This window comes from Aquarana catesbeiana, linkage group LG01 (genome assembly GCF_042186555.1).
Source record: "Aquarana catesbeiana isolate 2022-GZ linkage group LG01, ASM4218655v1, whole genome shotgun sequence".
Lineage (NCBI taxonomy): Eukaryota > Metazoa > Chordata > Amphibia > Anura > Ranidae > Aquarana > Aquarana catesbeiana.
The window spans coordinates 651,057,682-651,080,987 of NC_133324.1; the positions used below are offsets into that span (position 1 = coordinate 651,057,682).

A 23,306-nucleotide genomic window follows, 5' to 3' on the forward strand; every position below is an offset into this window, starting at 1 on the left:
GCCAATGATCATGTGATGTAAACAGAGCTGGTAATCGGCGACCGTGATCGGGACATCAGTCCCGATCACGGGGATCATCAGTGACAAAGCAATAGGCAGCAGTGCCGCCTACCATTGCCCACCAGCGTCACCCATCAGTGCCCACAGTGCCATCAATCAGTGCCATCCATCAGTGCCCACAGTGCCACCCATCAGTGCCACCCATCAGTGCCACCCATCAGTGCCCACATCAGTGCAACAACAGTGCTGCACATCAGTGCCACCTATCAGTGCCCTTCAGTGTCACCTACCAGTGCCCATAAGTGCCCATCAGTGCCACCCATCAGTGCTCCCCATCAGTGCCGCCCATCAGTGCCCCCCATCAGTGGTACCTATCAGTGCCCATCAGTCCCACCTATCCGTGCCACCCATCAGTGCCACCCAGTGCCACCCATCAGTGGCCATCAGTGCCGCCTTATCTGTGTCCATCAGAACCGCCTTATCTGTCCCCATCAGTGCCGCCTTAACTGTGCCTATCAGTGCCGCCTTAACTGTGCCTATTAGTGCCGCCTTATCTGTGCCTATCCGTGCCCGTCAGTGCAGCCTATCAGTACCCACCAGTGCCGCCTCCTCAGCGCATATCAATGAAGGAGAAAAATTACCTGTTTGCAAGATTTTATAACAAACTATTAAACATGATTTTTTTTTTTTTCAAAAATTTCCATCTTTTTTTGTTTGTATAACAAAAAATAAAAACCCCAGCTGTGATTAAATACCAATGAAAGAAAGAAAGCTCTATTTGTGGGAAAAAAATGCTAAAAATTTCATTTGGGTACAATGTTGTATGACCACGCAATTGTCATTCAAAGTGCGTCAGCGCTTAAAGCTGAAAATTGGTCTGGGCAGGGGAGGGGGGGTTTAAGTGCCCAGTAAGCAAGTGGTTAAGAAACAATAGAAACACAGAGAATATTGGGGACACAAGCATGCAGTATTTTGCTGTATTGAAATGTGGTGACAGGATTTTTTTTAAAGCGGAGTTCCACCCAAAAGTGGAACTTCCGCTTATCTGATTACTCCCCACTCCGGTGCCACAATTGGCACCTTTCGGAGTCGAGGGGGGAGCGGGCACCTGTTTTTTTACAGGTATCCTGTCCCCACTTCCGGGAGACTAGGCCGCGGCAAAGTACGTGTCAGCAGTTTAGTCCCCTTCCTCCTCCCTCCCTTTCTACCGGGCCAGTGAGAGAGCACATCGTGCTTCGCGCAGTAGGGACCCGGCCGTGAAGCCAAAAGGCTACACTGCCGGGTCCCCTTATTAGCAATGGCGGCGGCAGCACCCCACCAGCCGTGGTGCCGACATCGCTGGACTCCAGGACAGGTAAGTGTCCTAATGTAAAAAGTCAGCAGCTGCAGTATGTGTAGCTGCTGACTTTTAATTTTTAAAGGGGCGGGAGGAACTCCTCTTTAAGGATATTAATAGATAAAAGAGATTATAGTAATGGTCCCAGATACAAACTCCTTGCACAAAGATCATAGGTAAAACACTGAAATTGAATGCTTTGTTTTGTTTCAGTTTTTTATAGTAAGGAAATAAGGAAATGAGTAATAAAATACTAATACAAGTGGCAGCTGTTTACCAACCTTCCCTTGTAAATGTACCACCCTAGACTCACAATTCATATATATAACTTTACCTGATCTTTTGACAAAGGTTGGTTTTGGGACTTAGACAAAATTTGCATTCGCCGCACTGTGGGATATACAGAGGGATGACTTTGTCACCTTGAGAAAAAAAAAAACACATGTAGTTAAAACGAAATTTGCTCTTCTTATAAGGCCATACTTGTTGACACGGCATAATTGTGTTTATGTATTGCAAAGAACAAGAACAAAACATGCAAAAATGCCCAGCTATCCATCTTTAAAAGCAGTGTTTAATTTCTCAGAACATTAGTAAGGGCTCTTTCACATGGGGCGGATCAGTGATGATCCGCCCCGTGAACACCCGCTGGCTCAGCGGGGATCGCTTCGCCGATCCCCGCTGAGCAGAAAGATGACAGGTCCATCGCTGCACGCTGTGCAGCTACGGACCTGTCAGAGCGCCGCTCTCCCCTATGGGGGATCGGATGATGACGGACCGTAGTGTCCGTCGTCACCCGATCCGATCCGAAAACGAATGGAAAAGTAGGTTTTTCCTCCGTTACACTTTTCGGATCGGAGCGGCGTCGGATGTCAGCGGACATGTCACCGCTGACATCCGACGCTCCATAGGGATACATGTATGTCCGTTTTTCATCCGAAAACGGAAGGATGAAAAACGGACATACGGATCCCCCGTGTGAAAGAGCCCTTAACCTGATCTACAGTGTTGAACTGGTTGTGACCCTCATTGGCTTTCATTATGATGATGTTACACAGCATAATTTTATGTCATTAGAAAGCTGTGTGTGGTCACAGTTTGATAGATTTAAATGTCCATCGTTGTTCCCAAAGACCCCGAGGTCTTTGGAATACTTTGAGGTTGATTTACTAAAACCGGAGAGTGCAAAATCTCGTGCAGCTGTGCATAGAAATAAATTGGCTTCCAGTTTTTTTTTTGTCAAAGCTTAATTGAACAAGCTGAAGTTAAAAGCTGATTGGCCACTATGCACAGCTGCATCAGATTGTGAACTCACCAGTTTCAGTAAATCAACCACTGTATGTCAACATTAAATTTTACCATAGAAAAAAAATTTCAGACTAAATTGGATAAATAATATTGTTAACAAGTAATAAAACTACTGACATACTTAACTTCCCCTTATGTGGTTGGCAGGCTCTGGGAGTGTGGTGCAATGAAAGATGACACTGTTTATGGTGCTTGCATGTTAGACAAGTGCAGAATGGAAAAAATTGCTTTGTTTAGTTTCAGATAGATTAGTTGTGTTACTAATTTTGTTTCGTTGATTCATTTAACTTTGTTTCGTTGATTCATTTTCAAATGAGTGCCAAATTTTTGTAAAAGACAAACATTCGACTGATTTTAATTCTGTTTGAAGAATAGCTGGCTGTTTAGGAGCGGGCCGGGAAGCCATCCATAGCGCCCTTAACAACCCATAGCTCATCAGCTGTCAGCGGGAAATTTAAACAGAACTGTTGGCAAATAAAAATTTAGAAAAGAAAAATAGTATAGGCTCTTCCTTCCCTATCAATGTCAGGCCCTTCGGATCTGGTATGGATTTTTAAGGGGAACCCCACGCCAAAGTAAAAAAAAAAAAAAAAAAAAAGGCATGGTGTCTCCCCAAAAGTCACACCATACCAATATCTGAGCATGCAGTCCAGAAGGCCAGGAAAGGGGGGCACCAGCGAGCGCCTCCCCCTCCTGAACCATACCAGGCCATATGCCCTTAACATGGGGGGTGCTTTGGGGTTTGGGGTTCCCCTTAAAATCCATACCAGACCTGAAGGGGCTGGTATGGATGGAGGGACCCCACACTGTTTTTTTAATGAATTTTTATTTGCCAGCAATTCTGTTTTCATTCAGCTGTCAGCGGGGAAGCCCGCTATCAGCTGATGAGTCATCGGTTGTTAAGGACACGGCAGCCGGCTTCCCGGCCTACTGCTTAACAACCAGCTATTCTTCGCACAGAATTCTAATCAGTTGATCATTTTTCGCCCAATCCGAATTCGAATCAATATGAAAATGTGGAATTTGTTAGAAAACAAATATACAAAACAAAACAATGTGTAATTTGGACATTTGGATACATCTGAGTCTCCGAATAACCAAAAATTCACCTGAATTTATATTCAGTCTAAAACAAATTGCACATGTCTATGGCATGTATGCCATGAATGACCAACCAGGAAAACAATCAGAAAAGTTAAGGAATATAGGAGGTAGATCAAAATTAAAGCTTTGAGGTAAGAACCTCTTGATTGAAGGCTTGGCCATTTGAGGCACATGTTCATACTGTATAATATTCATTTTAGGTACAAATTATGTGAATGGGTGCCTAGACTTTTATATTGTGGTTTGCACTGAAGCAAGCATTGAGCAGCACTTTTTTTTTTCAAGAGAGGTATGCATGTCAAGTTTTTTATAACTCTTTATTTAGCCATTCTAGCAGGACTATTAACATTGATTTATGTCAAAATGTGGTTCTAGGTTAACATTTTACTCATAGTGGTGAGCGTCCCTCAGTTCCTAGTGAGGACTGTGATGAGGTTTGAGGACCCCTCACTGAATGGGTAATGTGGTATCCTGCTCAAAATTCAAAATCCAGTAATCCACTTGTAAGACTGAACTGTTCAGCATTACATGCAAGCATAAGAGTTCTCTTAAACTTCTTTCAGAAGATTGTAAAATCCTAGCGATGCCATACATTCCATAGATGAAGCAATAGTAGGTTGGAAGGCTTTGCACTGTCTGGTTATAAGCCGTCATAATTGCTAATGGCCTAAATCATAAAACCTATTAGGCAAGGTATCTATTAAGTTGCTCAAGTTGGATAAACACTTTTTTGGCCCACAGTTCGCAAAGCCTGAAAGGATTTCTAATTTGGCCATCATAGTTGGGAGTCGTAACTCACAAAAGGCAGAGATGACTTATGGCTATTTTAAAAGATGTGCTATACTTTCCTTGGTATTTTTTTTAACTGACTGTAGCTGGCCAAAGTCCTCATTCCTGTCTGGATTTTTCTCACTGTCCAAACTCCAGTCATATTTTATAAATCCTGGAAGTTGTATAAAGTTACATTAATAAGAAGCGTCCACACAAATGTAGAAGAAAATGATTAATAATTAGATACTAAACACCACCATATTATGCGGGGACACACATTATGCAGGGACACCCTTCTAAAGAAACCGCATATAAGAGCTACATCATAATTAGTCTCTATCAAACCTTGATTTCATTCTATGCAATAAAATATTGTTTATCAGGCTGTAATATGACTGCATTTAGAAATCTGGCCAGGAGAGAGGATCTGCTGAAAATATCATCAATGTTTTAGCACTCTTGCCCCTCACCCCTCGCATCCTTTCATCGACTGGGTCATTTGTGTAAACGCTCTGCTCAGGGACCAGAAAATATGACTGCATCTGCAGCTCAACAGCTCTCAATTTCTATCAACAATAAATAGGAAAGACATTCTGAGGGCCAGTGACTCTATAAAATCAGACTTACTCTGAAGTGATTAGACTTTGCCAGAACCACAGACTACTCAGATCCTTGCTAAGTACTTTCACTTTTATTCACAATGTTGCCCATTGTCTATTTTTGTAATATAATTTTCTGTAAATATTTTGCTTGCACCATTTTTTTGTTGTATTTTCATTAAAAGATATCACAAAATCATTAAGGAGTTACTAAACACAGGAGCCTGCATTCACTATATTTACACAGTACAAAGAACATGGAAATGCAATTATTTTAGTAAATATAAACTGCAAAAACCTTTTCTCATCAGCAGTATATAGTAATCTTGTTTTATCTGTGTCCAGCCAAGCACTGATTAAAGCTTGTAGGAGTAGTTTTCTGACTGTCCAATTAGACTGCAAGACCCCTGACCCTCTGTTTGGGCAGAGATGATTGGCCCTGTGCTGACACTTGCCCTTTCCCTAGAAAAAAAAAAAAAACCTCTCTAGGAATACACACCAAACTGAGCATGTGCAGCCTGCCTCCATAAACTCGTGCTATCAGGAAATTATTAGGGGTCAGTGGAAGGAGTGGAGGATCAGAGAAGCCGGGATCAAACAGTCTTTTTACACAATGTGGAGGATTAACCCCTTAGGTTCCACAGTAAGTATAACAAGCATGCTTTATTGCATATACACTACAGACTGATTTTACTGTTGTGGGTTTAGTAACACTTTAAACTTTGTAATTGAATATTCTAAACCAGAATTTGAATAATCCCTGTCTCTTTGACAGGCACTGCTATATTTTAATCTCTGTAATATTCCTTTCTTCTTGTGTGACAGGGAGTATCACAAATGTTCTTAAGGTAATAATTGTGCAGATACTGTGAACAGTTTTTCAATAAAATATGTAGTGGCAGATATTGTTATGTATGTAAAAGGTTACTGGGGAAACCAAACCCCAGTAATAAGCACTCTCAGAAACTCTCTGTGCATGGTGGGGCTTAGAGTGCCAGTGTCACAAAGACCAGGGCCATGCCACCCACGAGGCACTTATGGAGCCACAGTGGGTGAAATGAGGTCTGAGTGTCCATACTAGACACTCTGTCCTCAGTATAGCTCAATAAAGCTGAGCCTGGAAAAGCCACAGGCACAGTGGCTGAGACTTTTAAGTCACTTGGAGCCTGTTAAAAGTGGAGACTCAGAGTTAAGCTGGCCATATATTAATTTTCGTATTCAATTTCCTTTAGATTTACATTCAACTATGTAGTGTAAGGGCCAGCCTAATTGCATACAAATTGAAAGTGTTTAGGTTTGACAGTTTATATGGTTTTGGTAATTCTAAAGGAAAATTGTACAAGAAAATTGCATAATGTATGGCCAGTGTTCCATCAGAATCGACGACCCGTCAGATTAGGTAATGGAAGTGATATTCCATCAGCTGAATACTTACTGCGCATCCGTACCAGGTTTGCTAATCTGACAGAGCAGCTGCAGTCAGAAGGCGGCAGTGGACATCTTACTAAACCAAGCTACGTCTTGAATTTCATAGCCATTTTAGCAATAAATTGAGCGGATATAAGTAATTATAGTATATTGACATCTGCAATACTGTATTTAATGTTACATTTTGAAAGAAGTTGGACACCATTAGTGGCGGAGGCCATCTTGGTACACCTGCACTGGTCATCGCTAAACCTTTACGCTTTGAAAATGTAACATGAAAACAGCATGACACATCTGAATATACTATGTTTATTTGTATAGGCTCACTTTATTGGTAAAATGACTGTGAGATTCAAGATGTGGCTGGGTGTAGTAAGATGTCTGCTGGCGTCTTATGACTGCAGGTGTTCAGTCAGATTAGCAAACCTGTGCATGCGCATGTAAGTATTCAATTGATGGAACGTTACTTCCATTACCTAATCTGACAGGTCACCGATTCTGATGTAACACTGTCCTTACTGAGCACAGCATTGGCAGCCACTGCACTTGGTGACTAACTAGAGTTTCCTGCCTCAGCAATCAGACAGGAAACCCTGCTCAAAGATGCAAAGTCTGCACTTTTAACAGGCTCAGTGTCACTGAGCTAACTGAGTATGTACACGCAGGCATCCTTTAGTAAGGACATACAACTATTATAAAAATGTAAGAAGAAGCAAGGAGGTGGGACTTTATATGAAGCACATGATTGCAAATGAGTAGATTGGTAAATATTGAAGATGTTTATTAGTTCATATATATATATATATATATATATATATATATATATATATATATATATATATATATATACATATACACACATACACATATTACAAAGTAAAACCTGCATGACCTATGGTCACTTCCTTCCTCTGTCCTCTCACTTACCTTTCAATTGTTAGGTGACCCGGTGGTAAATCTCCCGATTCTCTTCACCCCCCTTTCCACCTTTGCCCTGCCCAAATTGTCACCAGTTTCTACTTGTGCACTTATTACTTTCATCATGTGCACAAGCTTCATTGCCAGCCATAATCATTTTCACAGAGGTCCTACATGGTTGGCTCACTCATCCCCTCTATTTTCACACCAGGAGTACCTTGTGGACCTATGCCCGCCAGGGATGTTGCCTGTGTCAGTTGCTACCACTGAAAATGCCACCACAGCTCCCGGTAATGACATCTCCAGTTGGCTAACGATCCATAGCATTATACCATCAATGCACATATTTTGTAAGTAATCTTTTAGGGGGGGTGTTTTCACCCCATCCTCTTCTATGTTGATACATGTTAGCTCATTTAGATAATTAATTTTCCAATTACAGATACATCACATGCTTGCTCCTGAAGAGTGGCTCAAAGCCACAAAATGTGTAGACATATCAGATGCAGTGTTTTACATTAATCATGTGTTTTACACTGATAAAATTATAAACGCAACACTTTTGTGTTTGCCCCTATTTATCATGAGCTGAACTCAAAGATCTACGACTTTTTCTATGCACTAAAAGGGCTATTTCACTCAAATATTGTTCCCAAATCTGTCTAAATCTGTGTTAGTGAGCACTTCTCCTTTGTCGAGATTATCCATCCACCTCACAGGTGTGTCATATCAAGATGCTGATTAGACAGCATGATTATTGCACAGGTGTGCCTTAGGCTGGCCACAATAAAAGGCCACTCTAAAATGTGCAGTTTTATCACACAGCACAATGCCACAGATGTCGCAATATATATGAACTTTGGTGGATTGTGAAATTTTATCATGTTATGTTATATGATACCAATGTTATTATCATGTTCAATTGTTTCAGCATTTGACATTAAGTGTGTATGTACAGTATATGTATATGAAATAATAAACATCTTCAATATTTACCAATCTACTCATTTGCAATCACGTGCTTCATATAAAGTCCCAGCTCTTTGCTCCTTCTTATATATTGACAGGGATGGAGGCACAGGACCTTACCAGGCCATGGCTTCATTTAAAGTCCCAAACTTTCCCCTCATAGTATTATAAAAATAAGCTGTCTTACCTGGTTTAACTCTTGTGACACCTGGTCCAACACTTTCCACAGTTCCAGCACCTTCATGGCCAAGGATCACAGGGAACAAACCTTCCTTAAAATGAGTACTCACAGCATGAGCATCAGTTCTACACACTCCTGTGGCTGCGATCTATAAGAAAATGTGTTTAAACAATTAAAAGCCCCATCCACATACATTGTACATTGTTAGGTTTAGTGTCAGATTTGTGTGTCCAGTGCCACTTGTGCAGCACTACAAATTCCTTACCATAACAATTGTTGTACAGACTTAATATCTGTTCTTTAGTTTTCCTGTTAGACTTTAAATATACTGGGGTTGATTTAGTAAAGGCAAATAGGCTGTTCACTTTGCAATGAAATTTCTCTCAGATCTTAGTGAAGGTGGTGAAATGTCATTTTCCAATGAATACCAAATAGTGTGCAAGGAACATAAAAAAATAAATTAAAAAAGAACAGCATTTTTGCTTGCCTGTGCTTTGAAGTTAGTAGAGCATCACCCCACTAAGCTCTAAGGAAAATTCCCTTGCAAAGTGCAACATTCCTAGTACCTCCTGCTCTCTAGCTCCCTCGTCACCTCCTCCCATGCTCGCCTCCAGGACTTTTCCAAAGCCTCTCCAATCCTTTGGAATGCCCTACCCCAATCTGTCCGCTTATCTCCTACTCTATTAGCTTTTAGACGATCCCTGAAAACCCTTCTCTTCAGAGAAGCCTACCCTACCCACACCTAACAACAACATTTTTTTCATTTTCTCCATCAGCTCATCCCCCACAGTGATTACCTTTTGTTTCCACTTGACCCTCCCTTCTCTAACAAGCAGGGCCCTCTGATCCCTCCTGTATTGATTTGTATTGTAAGTCTACTGTCTGCCCTCATGTTGTAAAGCGCTGCGTAAACTGTTGGCGCTATATAAATCCTGTATAACAATAATAATAATAATAATGTGTAGCATTTATCTTCCTTTAGTAAATCAACTCTACTGTTTGGAGCATCTTATTTCATTACTGTCTTCAGATAGCATGCATGTAGCAGGAAAAATTTAATTTTTGGCATGCATTCACATGAACAGCGCCAAAAAAAAATAAATAAAAACCCAGTAACACGCAAATTACAAAATCCCATTAGACTGTGAAGCCACCCTCAGCATCTTTTTGCTGTTAAATATGAACCATATTTCCTACACATTTATTCTTTCTTTTTTAAAATACTGTTTTGTAACATATTTCAGTGCATACTAGGTGGCTCTTAATTATTCTTGTTTGATATTGCCTACACGGTTTTAAATATATTAATAAGGATGTTATATAGCTCTTTGAATAGTGACATTTAAAACAAGTAAGGGGTGCAATGGACCTTTTAAATGGAACATTTAAAGCTGCAGTTTAGTTACATTTTCTTTTTGCCTTACAGCTTTTTAGTGGCCTAATTTACCTGTAATGAAGGATGTCCTATATCATGCAGGCACCTGGAGTCCTGGAGAAATCTTCACTGCGGTAATGACAGGTCCTCTTCTTAAATTATTAGCTCTGGGTGTCTGCGCTGAATTCAGTGGAAAAACCTGTCCTCTCCTCCAATGAGAAACATTCTTTCATTACTTTCACTGCATGTAACACAATCTCTGAATAGAGGAAAGTCCCACGAATGACAGAATTCTCTCCCCCATTCAGAGTGTGTGTTACATACAGTGGAGGCAATCAAAGAATTTTCTCAATGGAAGAGGAAGGGGCGTGTCCCCATTACAACTTTTTTTTTTTTTTTAATGAATTCAGCCCTAAAATCAAAAGCTATTAACTACCTCAGTGCCTGAAGTTCAGAGGCAGGAGGAGAACCTGTCATTCCTGCAGTGAAGATTTCTCCAGGACCCAGCAGCCAGCACAGCATGGGACCTACTTCATTAAAGGTAAGTAAAAACTAAACCTATTGGACAAAAATCATTTTTTATCCAAATTTTATATTTAAAGCTCACCATGTATGTTACAATCTGAGCATATAATCTGTACAGTCAACTTTAAATTGATCAAAACTATGCAATACAAAGACCTGAGGCTATGAGGACCAAAACATTTGTAAATGTGACCAAATCTTTGTATCATATAGGAACTTGCCATAAGCTAGGTTGTTCTTTTCACTTCTATCACCATTTGGTTTGGTTCAGCCTATATGCAGAGAATTCCGAAGCGCTGGGCAATGGGAAATGGTCCCTCTGAAATGCTTTTTTTTAAAAAAAGTTTAAAATGAAAAAAAAAAAAAACCCTCATACAGACGGGCACCCCTCTAGGAAGGGCACCTGTAAGCACGTGCCTGCAGTGTCTAATGGGAAATCTGTCTTTGGGTGCTGACCCACCTATAACCCAGGACTTATACAACTCCTGAGTATATAAATGGGCAGAGACGATCACTACAGACCTCTCACATTCTGGACATTATCTGTTTGAACTGCTTCCTTCTTGTAAGTGTTATAGATCACTGTTAGCCAGGACAACCAGATTTTAAAGTGTTACTAGAACCCACAACAGTAAAATCAGTTGGTATATGCAGCATAGCATGCTTGTTATACTCACTGTGGAACTTAAGAGGTTAATCCTTTGCATTGTGTAAAAATGCTGTTTTATCCTGTAAGCACTAATCCTCCACCTCCTGCACTGTCTATCTGGGGAAGGCCAGCTAACACAGGCAGAGTAGCCGACCTGCACATGCTCAGTTGTGTCTTTTATGCTGGCGAGAACATGTACTTGTTCTCAGAGATAGCCAGGTCACATGATATTGACATCACACATGTGGGTGTGTATACAGGCTGAAGTGAAAATCTCCTCCTACCTGAACTCTCAGCACTGGAGAAACTGTGCAGTTTATCATGTAACCGTGGTATACAGATCATTCAAAAGGTATATAGTGGCAGTATTTTAGTGTAAAAAGAAGATTTATAAGCTGTGGGCACTGTGGGGGAACAGATGAACTATTTTCCTATTACTGGGTTTAGTAACAACTTAAGTGATTGTAAAGTATTGTTTTGTTTTTCTATTAAAATAACAAGCATGTTATACTCACCTGCTCTGTGCAGTGGTTTTGCACAGAGCAGCCTGGATCCTCCTCTCCGGTCCCTCTTCTGTGCTCCTGGCCCCTCCCCTCCTGTTGAGTGTCCCCAGCAAGCAGCTTGCTATGGGGGCACGGAGCTGTGCCTAGGCCTCACCCCCTCTCTCTCCTTATTGGCTGACTGAGTTTAATTGACAGCAGCAGAAGCTAATGGCATCGCGCTGTGTCTCAGCCAATCAGGAGGGAGAGTCCTGGTGAACCGAGGCATTCGAGGACATCGCTGGATAGAGAGGGGGCTCAGGTACGTAATAGGGGGGCTGATGGGGCTGCTGCACATAGAAGGTTTTTTTTTTTATCTTAATGCATAGAATGCATTAAGATAAAAAACCTTCTGCCTTTACAACCACTTTAAGAAAAGTTTTTTAACCCCAAGCTATCACACTTATGAATACTCACTTGTATAAAAGCTGTTTTGCACTATTTGTACTTCTTCAGCTTTTAGATGTTCACAAACCTCACAGTGAGACATCGGGGTTATTTTACGAAAGGCAAATAGACTGTTCACTGTACAAAAGAAGTTGCATTTGCAAGAGAATTTGCCCCAGAGCTTACTGAATGAGGTGCAGCTAAGCCAATTTCCATTTCCCAATCATGTGCAAGCAAAAATGTTTTTTTTTTTCTTCATTTCCCTGCTCGTAATTGGGTATTCTTTGCAAAGTGAACCTTCAGCACATCTACTAAGGCTAGGTTCTGCGAGCTGCGTTTTCGGACCATGCAGGCCCATTCATTTAAATGGGCTGCCGCACCTCCTGAAAAGCATGGAAAAGGTCCATTTTAGAAGTCGCAGCTTGCATAGTATTTGCATAGTATTTGCATTGCAAATACAGTGCGGTTCCCAGTGCAGGAGTGATTTTTAGTACGTGCGGCATGCCATTAGGATTATTGGCACCCACACTCATCTCCTGTGTTTCATTGTGTTGGTGATTGAGGCTGCGGGGACAGGTGCAGACCCGCACACGTGTAAACCTAGCCCAAACTCTGGAGCAAATTCCTTTGCAAAGTACAACTTACCTTGCAAAGTGGCGATTTACCTCTGTTTAGAGGCGCTGCTGCGCTGGTTTTTGGCTGATAGCAGGGCGCTTTTAACCACAAAAAAGGGGTTAAAACTCAAATTTTGCTGTTTTTTTAAAGCGTTTTTAAGGCGCTTTGAAAGTGCTGCCTATTCATTTCAATGGGCAGGGGTGTTTTGGGAGCGTTTTATACAGCGCTTCCAAACTGCCCCAAAGATGCTGTTTGCAAGACTTTTTCTAATGTCCCGCAAGCGTACCGCCCGAGTGTGAAAGCACCCATTGCAATGAATGGGAGGCAGTTTTCAGGTGCTTTATAGGCGCTATTTCTAGCGCTAAAACACCCGAAAACCGACTCAGTGTGAAAAGGCTGTAAGTAAATCAATCATTGTCTGTTTATATAGTATTAGTATACAGTATGTATATAGTAACTGTGTGTGTAACTATTCCGAAAAGGACATTTTACAGTGTTGCTGCATCATAAGAAATATTAAACAGCCAGAGGCAAACACAATCTCTTTGGGAGAACCATTTTGTTTGATCCACATATCTGCTGGATGTTGTTTAGCAGCTTATGTGACCTAAACAAATTTGTAGTGATAACCCTATATTTGGTGCACCAATCTTAGGAATTCTCTGTTATTATCTAGAGCAGTGGTTCTCAACCTTACTAATGCTGTGACCCCTTGATAAAATTTCCTAAGTTGTGGGGACCCCTAACAGTAAAATTTTCATAGCGTGGGTTTTCAGCACCCAAGGCAAGACAAGTAATTTGCGTCCCTAACCCGCGGACATTTAGCGCTCCCTGAGTCCATTCCACTCGTACAGTATTAAAACCCCTTATGGTATATTTTAGGATCTACCACGCTTTCTCTTTGTTCTCCTTTCGTTCCCTTTTATCCCTCTCTATCCTAATTTCTTCTTTTGTCCCCCCCCCATCCCTCTCTCTAGCCAGTCTTCTTGTTCTTTCTCTTATTCTTTCTCTCCCTTTTTCTTTGTTCCTCCCCCTCTTTTCCTCTCCCTTCCATGTATTCTCTATTTTTTTTCCTTCTCTTGCTCCTTGATGGGGGGTGGGGGGGAAATGGGATGAGTGGCAGTGCTGGGGGGGAGTTCTGATGACCCAACTTAGGTGCTCTTGATCAAGGTCATCTGCTGATCTGAGAACTGTAGTGGGGACTTTTAATGGCAACTCTAATCACAGGTAGTGTTACTCTCTGTGTTTCTGGCTTCACTGTGACTCCAGCTCTGTGGTGTCTCGCAGCAGTGACACCCATGCCAAAATCAGGAGATAGTCAGCTGACCTCTAGTCTCTGCCCCCCAGCCATGCCGTGAACTTAATGGGCGGCTGCAAAGAGGCTGAGTGGGTGGCACAGGCTCCGGAGACAGCCCTGCTGGGTGGATGTGAAAAGGCTGGGAGAGTGGTGTGGGCTTCAGGAACAGCCCAGGATTCTGTGACCCCTAGCAAATCATCATTCGACCCCCGAGGGGGTTCTGACCCCCAGGTTGAGAACCACTGATCTAGAGCTATCGAGGTCTCTCCAGTCCCAGTATACACAAGCAACTGTATTTCACATGGTATTTCAGTTTGACTGCATGGCTTACAGGAATGACAAATTGATACATAGCTCTTTATAGATAAGCTAAGTTATGACAAGTTGATATATGATATGAGGATTTGCTTACAGTTGTGACATTGTGCCATCAACTTAAAGAGGAGTTCCAGTCATTTTTGTGTTTATTAAAAGTCAGCAGCCACAAAAACTGTAGCTGCTGACTTTTAATAAGCACACACTCACCTGTCCCACAATCCAGCGATGCACTCACTCCAGCCGTGTTCTCCCCGTGTCCTCCCTCAGTGGTGCTGGAATCTCTACTATATGCACCCGGCTGTAACAGCTTGCAGGTTCACAGCTGGGTGCCCATTGCGCCTGCGCGAGCGGCGCTGCGCTCTGTGACTGGTCCCAAAGTCTTCTAGGAACTATCATGTGTCCCAGAAGACTTCGAGAGGGAGGGGGAAAGAGAACTTCAGCTTCCGATCGCCTAAGGTGACCGGAACTGAAGTGGCAGTGGCTACTTGTCAAAATCGGGTACCCCCCCCCACCCCCCCCAAAAAGCTCAGTTTCACTGGGAGAGCTGGAAAGGAGGCCTTAAAGTGGAAGTTCCACTTTTGGGTGGAACTCTACTTTAATTACTTAGTTGCAAGAAGCTGTTTGCTGATTGAATCATTGCGGTTGAATTTTAAAGTAAAACTAAAGGCAATTTGCGCCAATTTGTTGTTGGGCAGATAAAAAAAAAAAAAATGCATTAAAAACTCACTTTCTGCAGTGTCTCCATTGATGTTTAATGAACCAAAAATGCACTGTTTTGCGTTAAAAGGTTCCAAAAATGTAGCTGCTGAAAAAAAGCATACATGTGAACGTGTCCCATAGGAAACCACAATAAATGTGTTTCTGCAAAAAGCACCAAAAAAAACGAATAGGTGTGAACCAGGACTTCTAACCGATTGTAACTTTTTCGAAAGACAACCACCTCTTGAGTCCTCAGTAGACGCCACATTAAATTTGTGCAAGGTCTCTTTTTGATGTTTTTATCATATATATAGATAGATAGATAGATAGATAGATAGATAGATAGATAGATAGATAGATAGATAGATAAATATATCTATATATAGAGATATATCTATATATAGATATATATAGAGATATATCTATATATATCTGGGCCACCTATTTTTGATGAGATCTAAGTTTTTTAATGCATTTGTGACATAAAATAAAAGTTTAATTTATTTCTCCTACGTCACATGCCTGTTAATTGACTGGATAGGTAAATAGTATCTATTATTCCCATTTTAGGATTGCATGTGTTGTGAGCTTAAAGCGGAGCTCCAGTTTGGAAAAAAAAAACTTAAAAGTCAGCAGCTACAAATACTGCAGCTGATAATAATATAAGGACACATACCTGTCCTGGGATCCCGCGATGTCGGCACCCCGAGCCGATTCCTGAATCAGCTTCGGGTGCAGGCACCAGCATTGTAAGTAAGGGAAACCAGCTGTAAAGCCTTTTGGCTTCATAGCCGGTTTCCTACTGCGCATGCGTGAGTCGTGCTGCACTTTCTGAATAATCCTGCCATATTTTGGGACCTGTGTGTGTCCCAGAAGGCAGCGGGGGGGAAAGAGGTGGGTCCGGAAAATCCTCATAGTTTGCCGTGATGATCTTACATGGAAGTGGGAGCGGGTACTTGTCAAAACCAGGTACCTAATCCCCCTCCTCAAAAAGTGCCAAATGTGGCGGTGGGGGAGGGGGGTGCGAACAAGTGGAGCTTCCCCTTTTGGGTGGAGCTCTGCTTTAAGGCTACTTTCACACTGCTCCACTGAAAAATCACACAAAAAATACATATGCGTTTTGACGCATTTGTGCTGCAGTACCATGCGTTTTTGATATGCTTGCATTGCATTTTTCCACACTTGACAAAGCACTTCCCATAGATGCGTTGCGTTTTTGATGCATTTTGGTGCGGTTTCCATTTATTTAAATGGAGGGATGTGTTTTTGCCGTGTTCTTTTTAACTGAACAAACATGCACCAAAAATGCAGCAAGCAGGATTTTTTTCATCGAAGCTGAAGTGCAACAGATCAGTGTGAAGAGCACCCATTTAAAGGAATTTTCCTTCCGCTTTTCTTGCGCTTTTTTAAATGCAAAAACTGATCGGTGTGAAAGCAGCCTAATATACTAGATTTAAAGAAGAATGCATTCCAGCTCTGCCTGCTTGTTCTAAGTCACTATCTGACTGTAAGTACTGAAACCACAGACAGCCAGGCAACTAGAATATGAGGAGGGCGGGAATGACAGCCTCCATATCCCTCTGGTTTTTTTTTATTTTTTTAAATTTTGATATTTTAAATTTTTTGCCTCTATGCCTACTATTGTGCAATTATTTATTTTCTGCTTTACTATCAACATAGAGTTAATGGCGTTAGATTAAATTACATTGCTCAGTTCTGCAGACACTGGAAAAAGAAGAATAAATGTTACCTTTATCCGAACTTCATGATCCTTTGGGGGAGCAACTTCTATTTCTTCAATACTAAAGGGCTTGCCAGCCTCCCAGGCTACTGCCGCCTTACATTTAATAACCTGCCAACAAGGAGAAGTAAACAGAATGATTTACTGTGAAATTCACACAGCAATGTTTTAAAGATGTTATGGAACAAAGGTTAGCAGAAACAGAGTTTTGCATCAGTGTTAAATAGCTTCTCAGAATCTTTTATTTGTGATGATTATTGTTACAAATTTTTAACATTTTAATGGCAAATAAAGTTTCATCAAAGTGATGGGAACAGATTAGTCAAAATGTTTTAATAACAAATACCCTTTTAATACAGGTTATACCAGGGGTAGGCAACCTATTGAGCACAGTGTGCCGAAAAATGTTTTCAAAGAAATTGAGCGTGGCGATTTTTTATAAAGTAAATGCTGTAAACTACTTTAACCTCCCTGACGGTATTCCCGAGTGTGGCTCGGGGTTAAATTTCAGCATCATTAGCGGTAACCCCGATCCACACTCGGGATTACATTGCAGGATCCTGGTGCGGTGTTACTTACCTTGTCCCCAGGATCCTGCGATGTCCCCCGCTGTGTCTGCGGGCTATGTCCTCCTCCGAAGCCTCTCTGTGCCGGGCTCCGTTCCCTGAGAGCGTTGCGACGCACGGGGGCGGAGCCTGGCGGCAAATTAAAAAAAAGTAAAAATCATAACACAGTACTGTAATCTTACAGATTACAGTACTGTATGAAATCATTTCACATCCCTTTTGTCCCCAGTGCTTTGGCCCATGCCCTGCATGCAGTTTTATATTATATATACTGTTCTTTCTGCCTGGAAAATGGAGATTGTCCATAGCAACCAAAAAGTGTCCCTTTACGTCAAAAGTGGCTTTAGACCAGCTAGAAAACAGCGATAGTAAATTAGAACACTTGCAGAATTGAGCGATAGTGAATTGTGGGGAAATGTATTTTATTATTATTATATTATTTTTTTTTAATTATTTATATTTATTTATTATATTATAATTGATGTTTTTGTGTTTCAAACTTCATCATACCCGGGATATCTACTAGACTCTTGGTGGACAGATATAAGTGTGTTATTGTTAAGAATTACAGGCCTACAATATAAAATGCCAAATTTCCATGCAAAATAATTGTACCGCTTTCAGCACCTAAAATCCGCAATAATCATACTGCCAGGGAGGTTAATAGTGAGAAATTAACATTATGCACTCACGCCTCAGATCAGCCCCAATTCCTGCAACTCCACTACTCAGATCAGCCTCAATTCATGCAACTTCACACCTCAGATCACTGTCCCCCTGCACATCTGCTCCACCACTGTACTACCCTGCACATCTGCCCCACCTCTGTATTACCCTGCACATCTGCCCCACCACTGTAACCCCCTGCACATCTGCCCCACCACTATACTATCCTGCGCATCTGCCCCACCACTGTACCTCCCTGCACATCTGCTCCACCGCCGTACCCCCATGCTTTTCTGTCTCACCGCTGAACCATCTTCTCATCTGTCCTAACACTGAACTTATCTGCTCATCTGCCCCACCACTGTAACCCCCTTTCTCATCTGCCCACCAATGTACCTCCTGCACATCTGTCCCATCTCTGTACCCCTTGCTCATGTGTTCCACCAATGTACCTTCTTTCTCTTCTGCACATCTGCCTCATTTCTGTACCCCCCCTAGTCCTCTGCCCCACTGCTGTAACCCCCTGCTCATTTGTCCCACCAATGTTCCTGCTTTCTCCTCTGCCCCGCCACTGTACCCCCCTGCACATTGGCCCCACCTCTGTACCCCCTGCTCTTCTGCCCAACCATTGTAACCCCCTGCTCATCTGTCCCACCAGTGCACTTCATTTCACATCTGCCCCACGGCTGTACCCCTCTTCTCATCCCTCCCACCACTCTACCTCCCAGCACATTTGCTCCACCACCGTATGCCCATGCTCTACTGTCTCTTTACTAAATCAACTTCTCATCTGTCCTAACACTCAACTTATCTGCTCATCTGCCCCACCAATGTACATCCTGCTCATCTGACTCACCTTTGTACCCCTCTGCTCTTCTGCCCCACCACTGTAACCCCCTGCTCATCTGTCCCACCAATATACCTCCTTTCATATCTGCCCCACTGCTCTACCCCCCTGCTTTTCTGTCCCACCACTAAACCCCCTTCTCATGTGCCCCACCGCTGTACCCTCCTGCTCCTTCTGTCCCATCTCTGAACCCCCCTGCTCATTTTCCCCACCGCTGTACCCTCCTGCTCATCTATGATATGTGTAATATGCAGAGTGGTGAAAGGAAGCAGAGATGAGACACATCTACCTGTCCTGGCACACTCATCCTGCTGATCCACCTCTCGCATCCAGCCCATGGGCTTGTATGTGATATAAGTGATGTATGTGAGTACCGGGGTTCAGTAGTATGTGACGCGAAGGTTCAGGAATAATTTCAACAAAGTTCTCAGAAGCACAGTAATTCCACAAACTGTCACCTGATTGTGGTTATCTTAATCACAGTAAAATCCCTTCTTTCCGAGATTGGTAGTGGCTAGCAAGCGAGTCATCTTCCTTCAGATGGTGGACGGGGCTAGCTGGACTGTGATTGGCTTTAGCAGTAGCCAATGACAGTCCTCCTCTTCCTGGAAACAGGGACCACCCCCCCCCCCCACCACCAGAACTGCACTCAGTCTCTTCCCCATCACAAAATCTGATGATCACAACTACAACAAAGTTAGAGAACGAAACAACGTTTTCCATCTTTTACAATGTGTGGGGGCACAGTGCCTCCCCCTCAGTTCAGGTGCAGCATGGGGAATTCTGAAATTGGAATACATTAGTGTCTCACTGACACTTCCCTGCACTGCTCTGCTGATGGGGAGAGAGTCGAGTGTCTGCAAAAGCGGGTTCGCGTGCCGTTTGCGGCACCTGTGCCTACCCCTGGGTTATACAGTATATGTGATACATAGTTTGCTGAACTCCCCCCACCTCCCTTTTTTTTGCTGTGTCAATGACATCACAAGGGGTTGGGGATCACCCAGTAACATTACGGGTGCCCTCGCTTCTTAGTTCATTTAGCAATGGGTGTGGACCAGCATTCATTTTGACTAACGCTGGATTTACTTTTGGGGAAATTTTTAATTTTTTTTTTTTTTTTTACTATGTACCCCTACTCAATTACATTGGGGGGCTGAGGTCTGGGGCCCCCCTTGTTAAAGGGCATTTCCAGATCCTGATATGTCACCCTCCTCACCCCACAGCCACCAGTCCAGGATTGTGGGGAAGAGGCCCTTGCCTTCACCAACATGGGCATGAGATGCTTTTGCGGGAATCCACCCCTAAAGAACCCCCCCATGTTGAGGGCATGTGGCCTGGTATAGTTCAGGAATGGGGGGCTGCACACTCCCCCTCCCCTTTCCTGGTCTGCTGGGCTGCATGTTCCCATAAGTGCCTGGTATGGATTTTTTTTTTTTTTTTAATTAAAGCAGTTGTAAATCGCTGGACATTTTTTTTTTTTACACCCTGCTATGTAAAGGCAAATTGTGCCTTTACATTGCAGGCACATTATGTTAAACGTACTTTAAAACAAAGCCCTCCAGCGTCGAGATCTCAGAGCTGCAATGGGCTCCCATCTTCACCCATCTTGCTTCCGGGTTCGCAGACTCTGGCTCTGTGACTGGCTGAAACCGTGATGACGTCACTCCCGCGCATATGCATGTGAGCCAGCAATTACGGCACGCGGTTTGAAAGGAACGGCATGGCTGCCCGTTCTTTCAGAGCACACACGCCAGTGATATCACTGGCTGCTAGTAATGTAAATATCTCCTGAACAGTGCCCGTAGGAGATATTTACACTACCTATAGGTAAGCCTTATTATATGCTTACCTATAGGTAAAAGTTATAGAGGAAAGTTTACTTTCTCTTTAATGTCGGCTCTTATTTTGAATACAGTCTACTGGTTGTTAGTGACGCTGGCGTGTGCTGCATTTTTCTTACTACTAAAATACAGCATCACTTCAAAAAATAGAACATGCAATATTTTGGTAGCGTCTTTTAGCGAAATGCAAAAAAAATTTTCAAATGCTTTGAGGTATTTTACAGCTGATCTGAAAGCGGTAGATACTGTTTCATGAATTGAGACCCAGTTAATGGTGTGGTGTAATCAGTGGTCATGCAAAATACTTATTGGTGTTCTTCTGAATGATCAGGTTCTCAGACCTAGGATTCTTGTTAGCAATTCACCAGAGCATTAGTGGTTGTTACCTTTAAAGAGAAATTTGCTGCCAGCCCCCCTCTTGTATCCAGGCATAACACACTCTGTAAGTGTTTTTTTTAAAACAAAGCCCGTAAATACCGTTTTTCAGCTATATTCAGGCTGGTCATATGACTCCCGGACGCTCTCCTACTCCGTTCCAGGGCTACAGCGGGAGGGGCCGATATCTCCCTCTGACGTCAGCTGTGGAGGTCATGTGACCGTCGTGCTGGCCGCTCAGCCCCTCCCACTGTAGCCCTGGATTGGGAGTCACGTGACCAGCCTGAATATAGCTAAAAAAAAAGGTATTTACAGGCTTTGTTTAAGAAAAAACAAAAAATAAACCACTTACACAGAGTGTGTTATGCCTGGATACAAGAGAGGGGCTGGTAGTGACAATTTTTAACTTTTCTTTTCTACTAATAGCGGAAGGAGGGGGGGAGGGAGACAGCAGAGCTGCGGATGACGAAGGCACGTAAACTGACCACGGTAATCAGGGTTCAGCAGCCATGATTATCGTGGTCAGTACACAGAGGGGGACACAGGAATTACCTTAAACCTTAAATAGCTAATAACTTAGATTTGTATCCACAAAGTTAATTTCATATTTAGACTAAGCCCTCAAAATGACTTATATTGTCAAATATCGATGACAGCAGTCTCTGGCATAACAGTTATAATCTGTGTAGGAAAGAATGTGTTTATGCACTTATATATGATTTATCACGTGCACACATTCTGAAGGTGGGTGTAGCTAAGATCACAAATAACTGAAATTCTTAGATAGTCTGCTTTTTGTCAAACACTTCTTTGCATAGCAAGAAAAATGTTTCCACTGTAACTTTTTGTGATTGCCATCTCTTTGTTTCTTAGATGAAGCCGCAATAATTTTAGACTTTTTAAATGCATTTTATTTCTTTTAGAAATGTTATAGATAACAAGATGTTGAGAGATATTACCTTTACAACAATGTACCCGTATTTATCAGCGTATAACACGCACATTCATTTTAAGAGGGAAGTTTCAGGAAAAAAATGTAAATTTTAAATAAGGAACTTTGAAGAAAAATAAAGGTCAGTGCCCATCTGCAGCCTCACAAGTGTCATTAATGCAGCCATATCAGTCCACTCCACATCAATGCAGCCTCACCATTGCCATCAATGCAGCAGCCTCACAAGTGCCATCAATGCAGCAGCCTCACCATTGCCCTCATTGTAGCAGCCTCACCATTGCCATCAATGCAGTAGCCTCACCATTGCCATCAATGCAGCAGTCTCACCATTGCCATCAATGCATCAGCCTCACAATTGCCTTCAATGCAGAAGCCTCACTATTGCCATCAGTGCAGTCTGATCGATGCCCATCTGCAGCCTAGAGGGGACAGGGAGGGGGGCGGAACGAGCGCCGACAGATTACATACAGTGAGAATCTCCTATGATAGACAGAACAGTGGTCTAATGGCGGCCTAGGAGACGGGACTTCCTATTACAGAGGCCGCCAAGTAAACAGGAGATTCTCACTGTATGTAATCTGATGGCGCTCGTCCTGCCCCCCCTCCCTGTCCCCTCCGAGGCAGCTAAAATTGAAGTATTGGCGTATAACACGCACACGCTATTTGCACCCAATTTTCAGGGTGAAAAAGTGTGTGTTATATGCCAATAAATACAGTAATTAACTGCATTTTTTACCCCTACAGTAGTGGAGAAAATGTTTTACTTGCCATTACAATTTTTGTCATGCATTTGGCATTTTGACAGTTTAATCACTTAAAGACCGAGTCTATTTCTGAGATTTGCTGTTTACAAGTTAAAAAATTTTTTTTTTGCTAGAAAATTACTTTCAATACTTTCTGTCACACCGTATTTGCACAGAGGTCTTACAAGCGCACTTTTTTTTTTTAAAAATACACTTTTTTGAATAAAAAAATACGACAACAGTAAAGTTAGCCCAATTGTTTTTTATATTCTGAAAGATTATATTACGCCGAGTAAATTGATACTCAACATGTCACACTTCAAAGTTGCGCCCACTTGTGGAATGGCGACAAACTTTTACACTTAAAAATCTCCTTATGTAATGTTTGAAAAATTCTACAGGTTGCATGTTTTGAGTTACAGAGGAGGTCTAGGGCTAGAATTATTGCTCTCTCTAATGATCGGGGCGATACCTCACATGTGTGGTTTGAGCACTGTTTTCATTTGCGGGCGATACTCATGTATGCTTTGGCATCTGCATGCGAGCTCGGTGGGACA

General features: G+C 42.3%; 1 protein-coding gene across 1 annotated transcript in view; it reads right to left on the minus strand.

Annotated features, from left to right (window-relative positions):
- LOC141110042 (all-trans-retinol dehydrogenase [NAD(+)] ADH4-like) overlaps positions 1-23,306 on the minus strand; it is a 63,280-nt gene that overhangs the window by 23,488 nt on the left and 16,486 nt on the right. The window contains exons 2-4 of the mRNA XM_073601281.1: positions 16,769-16,870; positions 8,621-8,762; positions 1,671-1,758 (exon numbers count right to left, since the gene is read on the minus strand). Of these exons, the coding sequence (XP_073457382.1) occupies positions 1,671-1,758; positions 8,621-8,762; positions 16,769-16,870 (332 nt within the window). The remainder of the gene's footprint in view (positions 1-1,670; positions 1,759-8,620; positions 8,763-16,768; positions 16,871-23,306) is intronic.